Source organism: Pocillopora verrucosa, chromosome 1, assembly GCF_036669915.1.
Source record: "Pocillopora verrucosa isolate sample1 chromosome 1, ASM3666991v2, whole genome shotgun sequence".
In the NCBI taxonomy this organism is placed as follows: Eukaryota; Metazoa; Cnidaria; class Anthozoa; order Scleractinia; family Pocilloporidae; genus Pocillopora; species Pocillopora verrucosa.
Window position 1 is genome coordinate 8871692 of NC_089312.1, and position 13743 is coordinate 8885434.

The window sequence follows — 13743 nt, forward strand, 5'->3', positions numbered from 1 at the left end:
AGAATTTCTCCTTACAATATCAATACAATAGCACGCATAGAAGTGATGAGAATGAATTAAAATATCAATTAGGGGATTATTAGTTGTTCCAATGCCAAATTCTCCAAATTTACATCATAAGAATCGTATGGTAGATAGTAAGGAGAATTACTAATGAGATCTTGGGAGTTAAAGAGTTAAAAGAAGGATTACTCAGTAAAAGCGTATCATCAGAGTTTCTGAGATTGTATCTTGAGGCTGGTTTCAGTTCTACAAGTTCAGATATATAAGGGGGAGCGATACTGTTGAGGGATTTATATACAAAAAGAAGAATTTTAAACTGGATTCTATAGTTAATGGGTAGCCAGTGGAGCCTGTACAGTGATGGGGTGATGTGTTCGAAACGACCTACATTGCAGATAAGGCGAGCGGCCGCATTTTGGATTCTCTGTAGTTTATGTAGTTGGTTGTTAGGCAACCCATATAGCAGGCTGTTACAGAAGTCCAAACGACTAGTTATCCTTCTGATGTTGTATAAGTGAAAAAGTGCGGTTTTACAGATGCTATTTATTTGAGTATCCATCTTAAGTTGTCCATCGAACCAGCAGCCTGGGTTCTTGACTCTGCTGGTTGGGGTGATGCTACTTTCACTTACCTGCATGGAGTCTATGTTGACTTTGGCGAGTTGTTGTCTCGTTCCGATGATAATGAATTCCGTGTTATCGTCGTTTAGCCTTAGTCTGTCTTGGAGAATCCGTTTTCTAATGTCCACAATGCAGTTTTGCATAGCCGATAAAGCGGCCGACTGCTCAGCTCTAGAATCGGCATTGAAGGATATATACAATTGCGTGTCGTCGGCGTAGGTGTGCACTTCAGGTAGGTGACGTTCGATGATCCTAAACAGTTTGCTTGGGTATAGGACGAACAGTAGAGGGCCAAGACAGGAACCCTGAGGTACACCATATTTTGTATGAAATTTATCGATGTTCCACATTTGATGGAGACAGACTGGGTTCTTTTGTGAAGATAGGACTCGAGCCAGGAGTACATATGCCCCGTAATGCTAAATTCCCTGGAGAGGCGATTGAGCAGAATTGTGTGGTCCACAGTATCAAAAGCCGCAATGAGGTCGAGAAGTACGAGTAAAGTGACACGTTGTTGGTCCATGTTAAGTAAGATATCATTTTTCGCTGGTAGCAGAGCAGTTTCTGTACTTTGGAATTCACGGTGCGAAAATTGTGCCCTAGGGTAGAGCTTGTTTGCAATGAAGTGATCAGGTGTTTGGGCAAACACGGCTCGCTCGGTAAGTTCTTTAGCAAATGATAGATTGCTTATGGGTCGCAGATTGGAAAACAATGCCTCGGCGCCAGTCTTCTTCAATCTCGGTTTAACATCAGCAAGCTTCCAGTCATCAGGGAAGGTTCCGCATTGTAGAGAAAGGTTCATCATCCTAGTGATCACTCTTAGGAGGGCGTCAAGACACTCAACCACTAGGGGAGTGGGTATAGGGTCAAGGCTACAGGTCTTCTTGCTCGATTTCCCAATTAAACTCTTAACGTCCTCTTGACTCAGGATTGTGAAGGAGGCTAGCTGAGCCGAGTTTGAATGCAGTGGCTCAAACGATGGGCTAGAGTCTGTAGTAGCAGCTGTGTCGAGCTCGGTTCGAATGCGCTCAATTTTTTGCACGAAAAACTTGCCGACATCGTTGGCTAATTTTGTGTCGTCATGGTAACCCGTAAAATTCAGGTCCACCTCCTGGTCAAACAGCATTTTTGCAGACCTGAAGAGCTTGCGCGAGTCGTTGCATTTTGCCTATATAAATTTGGTGTAGTGGTCAGATCGTGCTCATTTAATAACATAGGTAACCAGGTTTTTCTTGGCCTTAAAATCTAACAGATCAGTACGTAGCCTTGTTCTGCACCATTTCCTCTCCGCGCGCCTCTTTTCCCTTTTTGTAGACTTTACTCCATCATTGAACCAGGGAACAGTTGGTCTTTTTAACTACGGTCTTAGTGATAGCTGGTGTATGGTGGTCAAGCACTGATTTGAGTGTCTTGTTATAGGCATTAACCAGACTATCGAGGTTGTATGAAAGCAGGTTTTTACAGAGATCGGTATTAGAAATCTCGTCCCGTAGGAGCTTCTTATTGATAGACCTAATTTTCCTGAAAGTTATATGCGATCTTTTAAGGGCAGGTTTGCACATTTGAAATATCAAGCTGGTCAGACAATCTTGTAATAATAAGATCAAGGATGTGCCTGCTGATGTGAGTGGGAGCGGTAACATGCTGCTTTAGATCTGTACTCTCGAGTAATTCGCGCAGTCTCACCGCGTCAGTGTCAGCTTCCACGTCCATTTGTATGTTAAAGTCCCCAGTAATTAAAAGGTGGCTTGGGCAAAAAACTGCAGATTCGAGAAATGCTGAGAACTCTTCGAAGAAGACACTTGTGGTGACTGGATGTGCGTCAGAGTACGGTGTTCTGTAGATGATAGTAAGGTGGATCCGGTCAGTTTCAGACTTAATATCCCAATCAGAGTACTCAAATAATCGCAGTTCAGCGGTAGCTCCTTTTTTCACAGTTAGGTTGTCCCTGAACAGTACTCCAGTCCCTCCCCCTGTTCGACTAGTTCGTGGATAGTCTAGAAGTTTGTAGCCAACAGCCGTTCAGAGTGTTCGCGAGGCTGACTCTATCGGATAAAACCATGTTTCTGTTAGAGCAACCACATCTGGTTTGTACTCACAAACAAGATCGGTAAACTCGCCGGCTCTGTTATTCAAGGATTGTGCATTGAGTAAGCAAAAGTTCACGTCGATAGAGTGATGATCTTGAGTCATGTTGCCGTTAGATCGAGTTAGTGGCCTCAGAATGTTGTTATAATGTGCCAGTTCCCACCAAAGGCGCACGCAGAGTTGCTGAACTCGCATCCATGAGATTCCTAAGGGAACGGATCAGACTGACACAGAAGGCCAAGGGAGATGCAAAGAAGGATACAGAATCCAAAGCACAGAGCATAACATCCAGTCTCTCGACAAACGACGCCAACAGGCTACTAGAGCAGATTAAGACCAACGCCCAACGAGTCTTCAACACCACCAAAGACAGACATGAGCAGAAGTTTGAAAAACTCATTCGAGAAAAACAGGCGACTGTGTCACTGGTCGACACACCGTATGTTGACAAAGCTAACTGGGTGGTTAGTTTATCTTCTAGGTCCCTTAACGATGCTGAGAAAGCCCTACTGAAGAAAGGACTGAACTTCGCCGTAACTCCTGCGAATATTCCTGCCACAGAGATCATCGCCAAGGTCGAAGCAGCCGTAAGACAACTCGACGCTGAACAAGCAGATACTGTCAGAAGAGCTGTTAACGGCATCCTTCAACAGGCGGAACCACCAGAGCATAACATCACGAAGGAGATGCGAGATGCACTTAAAAGCCTAAAAGAAGACGAGTCCATCATGGTTCTCCCAGCGGACAAAGGGCGCGCTGGCGTAGTCATGGATACCGACACCTACCGAACTAAGATGTCTACGCTTATTGAGAACGGACCGTACCAGCTCCTAAACAAAGATCCGACAGACCGTCTGACCCGCAAGTTGTCCGAAAAGCTGGTTACCTTGAAGCAAAGCGGATATCTACCAGAGGCCGTTTACAACAAGATAAGACCCCGACACAAACAGCCGCCTAGAATCTACAGCTTACCGTCCGGCTGCCGGACGGTAAGTCACTTAAGTCACTTAAATTAAAGCTAGTTGTTTCTGGAAGCCATTCTTTCAACTGAGAAAAGAGTCGCTCTTTCTTCACGCTTGAAGCGTAATTATCTCGTAAAGGAATCTGTAAAAACCTTGAGACTCTGCAGCAAATGATCCAACTTTTTTCGCCGACCGTGGCACTGTTTACAAATGCAAGCAGAAACCGCGTGGACTGTCGTAAGCGCGGTGCTACTCGAACATCGTCCTCTTCTTACTCCATACAAAAAAGTCGCTCATAATCTTTTCCTATATCCTTAAAGCGAAGTATTTATTTGAAATGGGCCGCTGAATTGCAAATTTACCCGAAAAATGGAAAATGAATTCACTTCAGCTATGTTGTTTATCTCGATAACCTTCTTGCTAACACGTGCCACATCACAAACAAATATTATCAAATGACATTATTTTGCATAAATCAGAGTGGCGACACGGAACACGATTAGTCGGTGTCAGGTTTCCGTAGACGTTCCCTCGCTTCCGTTTCACCTTGGAGGGAGGGTACGGCTACACGAAGGCTAGGGTGTCAAATGGTTTTTTTAACATAGAGCGAGCACAATTTTTTCATAATAGATTTCCCATATCAAAGGTGATATGACTTTAAAATATCACTTAACACATTATTTCCAGTTCTCCGCGATGTCTCCTTTTCACCTGTTGAATACCACGTAGGCATAATGTCGTTCAACATCGTGAACAGCGAAACCTCTGACGGCGGGACGCTTAAATTCTAACTGGAGCTTTCTACGTTATCAAACATTTGTACTCAGTTTTTTTGGACAAATCTTGAACTATTCCGCTAAGAGATATCACCAGATAACATCACGTCAAAAAAGGTAAACCACACAAAGAAGTTCATTGATCAAGGTTTTAGTCCGATTGAATTGACACTAAAAAAGAACGCGTGACAAAAAAAAACATCACGCTGGTCACCTACAGAGGTTATAAAAGCTGAGGCTAAGAGTAAAGTCGAGCACATAACAAATTAAAGCTAACTCAGTTATTTTATGGAAAACAAAGCAATAGAAAGATGAGCCATGTTTCCCGGCGTTTGAACGTTTCGCACAAAGCACTAGATGGAAACGGTGCCTAATGAAAGACTCTCGAGTTCTATTGAACCCTTTAAAAAATTGCTTTGAACGGTTTAATACTTATGAGTTTAAGTTTTTTTTACATTAAAAAGTTTTCACTGATGCATCGACTACCTTTTGATCATTATTATTTCTTTTTAGGTTTAATTACGACCTCCCACTAAATTTGTTCTCCATTCCATCACCGAGAGCGACAATCTTACTACCTAAATGGCTATTTATCTTAAGCATCCAGTCATGGTGTCCAACTAAAGGCGTTCAGGAATTCATATTGTTTCCGTCAGTGACACCGCACTTTCCACAAATTATAGTGCGTGTGTATGTTGTGGCAATCATTGGGGAACAAAAGTTTGGGTCACGTGATGAGCCGCATTCTTCATGATCAAGTTAAATTAAGGTCAAAAAAATATCTGATAAATTTTCAATTTTGCCAAAGATAACAGTAGAATCAAGAGTATGATACCAAGCTGATGTGAACTTTCAAGATCTAAGCGAAGTAGTCTGAGCTGCTGTTTCTATAAATCAAAATACCCTGAATTATGACAGACGGATCAAAATCAACCAAAAGAGACTGATGAACTGTTATAAATCTGGAAATCAAACGATAGATATCACAGAGCTGACCAATTAGTTATAAAGAGCCGAACTTTATTCATTCAAATAACACGCGACTATGTACTTGATTCCGTTTGATGACTTACGCCCACGGTTACAAAACGTTTGTCTCAGAAGATGACATTATTTCTTTCAAAACTTCCTTTTAACCGGACAATCGCGCCCGATGATTGGTAAATGTTCATGAGGTCCTCACCATAACCGGATACACGATAAAAAAAAAAAACAAAAACAAAACAATAGTTTTTTTAATGATAGAAAGAATTGATGGATTCTAATGTTGCAGACTTATATCTACGTCGCTTGATGGTTTTCATCACATATGTCCGGTTACTTTGCTGTCATTCCTGTAAGCAACACCTCATGGGTTGGGGAGGAGTCAGTTCAGCATCCATGCACTCTTTCTTTCTCTTATTTCATCCCGACACTTACCTGGGTAAGGTGTAGACCTTGATCTACTTTTGTTCCCTTAAAACAATTATAAAATCAAAGTTTAACAGTCTTACTTACAGGTGCAGAGAAGCATATTGGGAGACGCTGAGGCCGGTAAAAACTCCTGAAGATAGATTCTTTAATTGGTTGTTGGACAAGTCCCTATAATCAACAATTACAACAACAAAGTGTAAGCTATTACACAGAGGATTATTTCCTGCCTAATGAATAAAAGTGTTTGACTTCATCTCATCTGATCTCAGAATTTCTAAAAACACAGATTCCTTTTAATTCATATCTGTTTTCAGTCTGAAGCTAGCCTATAGGTGGACAATTTTTACTGCTCTTTTTAAATTCTTGAATGCACTTCCTCTGAACATAGGGGGGTGCAAATACAATCGAAATCGCTCAATGGGCATTTTTAATCAAAGCGATTTACTGTAGTTCAAGTTTCACTTTTAATTATAATGTCGTCTTTGTGGTAACCTTTCATTCATATTCCCTTTTCTTCATAGCTTTAGTTGATTGTAATATTTTAACTCTTAAACTGTGATGCGCGTTTGAAAATGTGATGGAATTTGCGCATCTAGATTCATCATCATTATTATTATTATTATCATTATCATTATTATTAATCTTAAATGGAGTGGTGAACGGACGTGCCACGGCTTGCTCCGTTATTTTTAAGTACCATTATATTATTTTTATTTCCTTTAACCGTTTCACCCTCAATACGTATCCATATGTCCGGTTACTTTGCTGTCATTCCTGTAAGCAACACCTCATGGGTTGGGGAGGAGTCAGTTCAGCATCCATGCACTCTTTCTTTCTCTTATTTCATCCCGACACTTACCTGGGTAAGGTGTAGACCTTGATCTACTTTTGTTCCCTTAAAACAATTATAAAATCAAAGTTTAACAGTCTTACTTACAGGTGCAGAGAAGCATATTGGGAGACGCTGAGGCCGGTAAAAACTCCTGAAGATAGATTCTTTAATTGGTTGTTGGACAAGTCCCTATAATCAACAATTACAACAACAAAGTGTAAGCTATTACACAGAGGATTATTTCCTGCCTAATGAATAAAAGTGTTTGACTTCATCTTGATGTGATTGGGGCTATTTCATATGTCTTCATTGACTCTCCAAATTAAATTTAACTTGGCTTTAACCGCACTGAGCTGTTTACTTATGTAAACCTATCCTGTTGCTGAATAATATTGTTTACTTGGTATTTTGTGGAGGTGGTAACACCTGCTAATCTTACTAAAAGAAACAATTTCTCAATTAGGAGACAGACGATTTTCGTCTTATTGGGTGGAGTTGAAATGATATTTTAAATTTAGGGAAGTGTTAAAAAGAATATTAAATCAACTGTGCGTGCTCTCTTTAACCTCCGAGTTGTCCTTCATTCAAACATTTTAAGCTGTAGAACACAACCCTTTATTTCAAAATTATATTCAACTGCACAAAGTAGAGTACAAATATGGCGCGAATGGAGCACAAGTGAATCGCAAATATCCTACGATATTGTACAGTTGGTTATTTTGTACAGTAAAAAAACCTGTTTAACCGGACGGCGGCACGCGCTACGCTTCTCTTTCCGCTTTGCTTTTCCCGCCTTATAATAAATTAGCAGAGAAACTCGGCACAAAAAGCAGTTGGATAATGAACGACCTATTAGACATTTTGGTGTGTAGTATTGCTTAATGATCGTTTCTTTTAAAATCTAGGGCTGTACAATAATATAGCTCAATTGAATATAGCTTAGTTCTGGTGCATCGATTTGAAGTGTCTCCTAAGAAATATTGGTTGTAACGGTAACGTAGTAAATGATTATGTAGTTTGACTTTTCTCTCATAGGAGATGTTCCAGTTTTTTTTACCTGTCTTGAGACAAACTCATATCGTACAATCGGTCTGCGTAGATAGTCTTGATAGTCCATCGCGGTCTGACTATGTGGTCAGAAAGATATAGTTTTGTTTGCTGAGCTTCATTTCAAAACCTAGATAAAACTCGGGCAGTTCCAGACTAAAAAAATCTTTGTTGGTTTATCCTTTATGATAGTAAAGTTCAGATGTAACACGCGCTGGTTGAAAGAAGTATGTTGCTAAAAGCAGAAATGGAGAATGGGGAATGGAAAAATGAAAAAGGAAATTGAAAATGGGAAAATCATTTTTAATTTTTTTGTTTGTTTGTTTTAGATTTGCTGTTTATAATGAGGGACAGATGGTTTTCCTCGATATCCACGTTCTCTTCCAAAAACGTTCAGTGGCAAAATTCAAGGAGCCGAATTAACTGATGATAAGGAAACAAAAATAAAGTGGTCCATCGCGGTTAGCTCATCATGGCGATCTTCAGTCATCGCATTAAACAGCGGCAAGCCTCTGAAATCCACCGTCTACCTTTCGAGTGAACAACTAAAAGCTTCTCTGATATCCTATCCGATGCATCGAGTGAAAGGCTTCGTCACTTACAGCAGCTGAATTTTAAATCCTTAGTATTAAAGGTTTCCACCGATCAATTTAACAAACGATAGAGGATGGGCGACAGTCGATCGACAGACGATCGAGACTTTTCTTGAGAGAATCTTGATGATCACGTTGATCATCCTATATGCCAAATCCTTTAAGAGCTGACTCCTCACGTGGACTCTGTTTTTTCGTAAAGCGTCTTAATTTAGTTCCATCTCATATGATTTTCAGTCTGAAAGCTTCTGTAGGATACCCTTCTGCCTCCCTTTTTTCAGTTTAAGTTGCCATGGTTTTACTCAAAAGATTTCACAGGCTCCTAATGGATTTAGGCCACGCGCATGTTTTATACATTTGCAATAATGTGTTTGATACTGGTGCTGCATGAAAAGATTTATGCATCGCCCATATATCACTGAACGGGCAAATTAAACACAATAAACAGTAATGTAAAAGTTTAACCTTTTACCTCATTTATTTCACACAATGTGACAATAGTTTTGAGAAGACAGTAAAAACACGCATGATCAGTCCAAAAGTCAATCACAATGTCGCAACGCAACAGTATACGTAACTAGCCGCAGTTGTTAATTAAATGGGCATTTCTATCATACGGTTTTATTGTAGTACAAACTTTTCTTTTGATCGCAATTTAGTCTTTGTAGTAACTTTTTATTCATGTTCCCTTCTCTTCATAGCTTTAGTTGTTTGTAATATTTTAACTCTTAAATAGCCTGATTCTCACTGAGTGCGAAGTTGTTCCCCCGCTCTCTTCTCTCCCCGTCAACAGTACCCCGCACGAAATCGTGTTCAGGGCTTCTACCCTGTGTGATTGGATAACTCAATTGTGCGAAAATATATTTATTACCACAACGTAAATTTTCGACACGAGATGTGAACGAGTCTCGTTCATGCTCATTGCTTTTCCCTGGTTTTTTTAAATGAGAAGTTATTTGTAAACACCACGTTAAGACCATCGGATGTCTACCGCTGAATGGTAAGGCGGAATTTTCAAGCTTCTCACCAACTCTCACCGTGCTTTGATCATCGATCGATCATCGATCCTTGATCATCGAATCCAACCTTATTAGGAACTTTTACTTTTGATTTTATTACTCCATTCCTTACGGCTTAGACTTAACTTTTTTAATGCTGTCTGTTGTTATTGTTTTAAGATAAGCTTTTCAGTTTCTCGTAGTTCAGCTACTGTGGTGGTGACTATCTTGTTCTTCATTAAAGTTCCTCTCATATAATTTATCAATCTGACTGCTCTTTCCCAGTCGGGGAACCTTGACATGCCGTTAATGCGGCTAAACTTCTTCTTGACAGAAGTCGTGCGCAAAATAGACTTAACTTGAAGTTCTCATGTCTGATTATCGAAAATTTCTCCTCCTAAAAATAGAATTTTCTCCCCTATAGGAAGCAGGCCTTCTGAGACAGTTAGATTTGGTTAGTCTCTCGTCATTTCCTCGACATCTCCCTGGGGCGTGATCGGCTGGATTATTCTTGGTCTTAATGTATCGAGAATATGAAAGTTATTTCTAAAACTTTTGAGCTTGACTGAAGAGCAGTGTGAGGCTGGGAAGGAAAATGCTCGCCGAAGCACAGATTAAGACTACGAAATTAAATTGTTTTTTTTTCAATCTGGAGACAGCTGAACCAGAGAATCGAGAAAAGTCTGGTAATTCCAGTGGCAAAGAAGCATGTGTGAACGTTCACCGAGGGCTGCGAAATCAATCTTTTTTTTTATAACTTTGGAGACAGCTGAACCAGAGAATCGAGAAACGGCTACTAATCACAGTGGCAAAGGAGCATGTATGTATGCAACATATAGAGACAGATCAGTTTGCGCAGTGGCGTGTAGTCGTGATTGTATCACCGGCTCAATTTGTCTCCGTTTTCTATTTGCTCTGCGCTGTTGTTTAAATCACTCCCTTTTTTATACGGATGATTTCGTTTCCTGTGTATGTCGTGTCCTAAACATTGATGAAGGCACGGAGATCTCGGATAGAGTAGATATGCATCATACAAGCTATCAGTCAGCGTTGAGTTCTACCCACCATCTTGAAATTTCATCTTCCATAAGAAGGCATAGTGACTTTACTCGTCGGAGATCTTACACATCATACTCTACTTTTAACCTCACTCGCCTTCGCTCCGCAGCTAGTGGCGACATTAGTTGCTGGTCCACTTATCACGACTTTAACAACAAATAGTTGTACTTTAAAACGTAGACGACGGCACCATCACAACCATTCCAATCTTGCTTAGATTAATTGCGTAAGGGACACCCGTTCATGGATGTTGAACGATAATCTTAAACTGAACAATATTTGCCATATAACATCGCTTATTTTTTAATTACGTTGGCTACCGATAAGAAACAGAATGGAGTTCCAACTACTTTTATGATTCGTTAAATTAAAAGTTTTGGGCTCCCTCTTACCTAATTATGATCTCAGAATTTCTAAAAACACAGATTCCTTTTAATTCATATCTGTTTTCAGTCTGAAGCTAGCCTATAGGTGGACAATTTTTACTGCTCTTTTTAAATTCTTGAATGCACTTCCTCTGAACATAGGGGGGGTGCAAATACAATCGAAATCGCTCAATGGGCATTTTTAATCAAAGCGATTTACTGTAGTTCAAGTTTCACTTTTAATTATAATGTCGTCTTTGTGGTAACCTTTCATTCATATTCCCTTTTCTTCATAGCTTTAGTTGATTGTAATATTTTAACTCTTAAACTGTGATGCGTATTTGAAAATGTGATGGAATTTGCGCATCTAGATTCATCATCATTATTATTATTATTATCATTATCATTATTATTAATCTTAAATGGAGTGGTGAACGGACGTGCCACGGCTTGCTCCGTTATTTTTAAGTACCATTATATTATTTTTATTTCTTTTAACCGTTTCACCCTCAATACGTATCCATTAGAACATCTATTAGACAATTGTAACGCGTCGGTACAAATTTGGTTGGAAAGTTAAAGTGTATATGACACGAAAATTTTTTTACTATTTTTAGGTACTTAGATTTATAAGATAAACGGTTTGAGAGTTAAAATTTGACAAAAAATGGTTTTAAGCATTTTTTTTCCGTTCGAACTTCGCGCGAACGCGGCCTGAAATTTGTCTCCTCGACCGCGCGGTCAAAAAGTCACATGAGCTGAGGCTGTGACGTCAGGTTATTGTACTCTCACTAACGACATGGCGGAAAAGAAGAAGCCAGTGAGAAAAGGTGGACGCCATTGTGTCGCCGGAGCGCCCAACAATTAAAGCTGTACGAACACCAGCTACACGCCAGGCATCTCGTGTAAGAAACATTGAGACTGCCCACGCGAGAACAATTACGTAACGAGATATATTGTTTTGTTTGTACAGTGCAGAAGTGATTTTGTTGATTGACAGACACGTGAGCCAAGTAATAGAATACACTTTAATTAGTACCTTTTCGAAGCGAAGACGAGTGGTTATGCGAAGTTTAGGTTTTACGATACGAATTAGATGTTGTAGTAAGTACGAATCAATAAAAGAAATCAAGAAATTACGTCTCGAAGTTTACAATATCTCGATGCACCAATTTCCCGTGGATCGCGCTGTGAAAGAGAAATGGTTGAAATTTGTGCAGCGCCACCGAGTAGATTTTCAAAGAGCCGATTTCAAAGCATGCCTTATTGTGTTCCGTCCACTCAGAGAGGGGTTATTACGAAAACAGCTTGGCATTTACTCTGGAGGGTATGGCGAACACGAAGCGGAATAAAGTCCTCATCAAGGGTTCTATTCCCACATTACATGCAATTGTGTCAGAAGTTTCGGAAGAATTAACGGATCGCAAGAAGCGTCAGGTAAGCAGTGATTTCCAGTCATCTTTCGATAAGGTTAAACGTAATCGATCAGAATTTATTATATTTTGGCTACAGTTGAGACGTGATGTGTTGGCAGAGTACGAGATGGAAGCGAAAAAGAGGAAAGTCGAAGAGGCGAGAGCATCAAGTTCTAACTCGTTAGATTTTCACGACGTTGTTGATGATAGAGTTGAGAAAAATCCGTGCTCCGATTCAAGTGACATTCATGAGAGCCCCATCAATATAATTTCCATTGCATCCAATGTTACAATTGCTGCTCCTCTTCTGGCATGTACCACCCATTTGACTTCACCAGTTGCCTCAACATCCGCAAATATTAGCTGTACAACGCTGATCAGTGAAACACCTCTCTCCGCTGTTACTCCATCCCGAATCTTAACTCCACTGCATGGCAGCTCTTGTGTAGACTGCATGCACAAAGAGAAGTGAGAACCTTGCAGAAACAAGTTAGGCGCTTGAAGACCGCAGTGAAAGAACACAAAAAGGAGATAAGGGAGCTAAAAAGTTTGAATACTGAAATAAACCATCCTATTATTTTGTTTATTCTCTTGTACCTTCGCATCATGTAGAAAATCATTGTCCACATTCAACACGCATTAATACATTATTATGCTGGGAATTACTCAAACATACATGTTTAAGGATTTTTCATTCATGAAGACAACAACTTTTGAATCCCCTTTGTGACTGATGAAGTAGCCATTCTCAACGTTTTCTGTATTACAGTAAAGGAAAGCCTAACGTGCGTGTGATATGTGTTAAAGGTGAGGAGCGATTGGAAAAACTAAAGCAAATCCCGAGGTGTTTTCTGTCTCAGATTGCTCCGAAATCACTTAACATACAAGAGCATAGTTCTGTTACTCGTTTTCTTGTTACTCCGTTACTCCTTGCCCCGTTACTCTGTTTAGTAACATCCCCATCATAGAGGGAAGCTCAAGTTTGTGAAGGCCACTACTTAAAATAAGTTGACTAGGCCGCGTAAGAGGGGCTGCAACCCGAAGTAATTATTTTTCTTCATTGTTTTCTATTTATTTATTTATTTATTATTTATTATACAGTTGTCCTCATTTTTTGTTTTGCTATTTCTTGACTACGGCGTCAACTGCCTAAAGCGAGAAACCTCAATGTCAGGAAACACCCCTGGCAGTAAATCCTGGAACTTGTTTTTGGACAAATCCCTGAAACCAATAAGTCATCACAACGGAGCGGGAATTATGCTGCCTATGATGGATATCTTCTCCTACATCTTGAAAGCACATGACACTTTTCAAAATTCTAGAAACGTTTTCATTTGCTTACAATTCAGATTAACGGATAATATCTAGTTTGACATTTCTCTACCCTGGAGATCCTATTGCAAAACTGAATGCGTTCAAAGCAATCTGCCCACCACTTTCACACCATTTTTGTTTTCTGAGTGGGGGTGCACATTTCAAAGAAGGCAAATAATTTAATCAGATTCATTGCCTAAAATTAAAACGCTCAAATTTAAAGAAATGTAGGAGACATTTTTTGATCACCCTCTGTTA

At 39.9% G+C, this 13743-nt stretch overlaps 1 protein-coding gene and 1 pseudogene across 1 annotated transcript; one reads left to right on the forward strand and one right to left on the reverse strand.

Annotated features, from left to right (window-relative positions):
• Nucleotides 1-2165: 2165 nt before the first annotated feature.
• LOC136282906 (uncharacterized) lies at nucleotides 2166-2816 on the reverse strand (annotated as a pseudogene).
• Nucleotides 2817-11918: 9102 nt separating this feature from the next.
• On the forward strand, nucleotides 11919-12755 carry LOC136282503 (uncharacterized). The gene is made up of 2 exons (XM_066170141.1): nucleotides 11919-12193; nucleotides 12269-12755. The coding sequence occupies exons 1-2, from the start codon at nucleotides 12086-12088 to the stop codon at nucleotides 12641-12643; spliced, it is 483 nt and encodes a 160-aa protein (XP_066026238.1). The 5' UTR covers nucleotides 11919-12085; the 3' UTR covers nucleotides 12644-12755.
• The last annotated feature ends 988 nt before the right edge of the window (nucleotides 12756-13743 follow it).

Coding starts and splice junctions, on each gene's coding strand:
- LOC136282503 (XM_066170141.1), top strand. CDS start 12,086: ATGGCGAACACGAAGCGGAATAAAGTCCTCATCAAGGGTTCTATTCCC. Junction 12,194..12,268: donor CGGATCGCAAGAAGCGTCAG/GTAAGCAGTGAT, acceptor TTTTGGCTACAG/TTGAGACGTGATGTGTTGGC.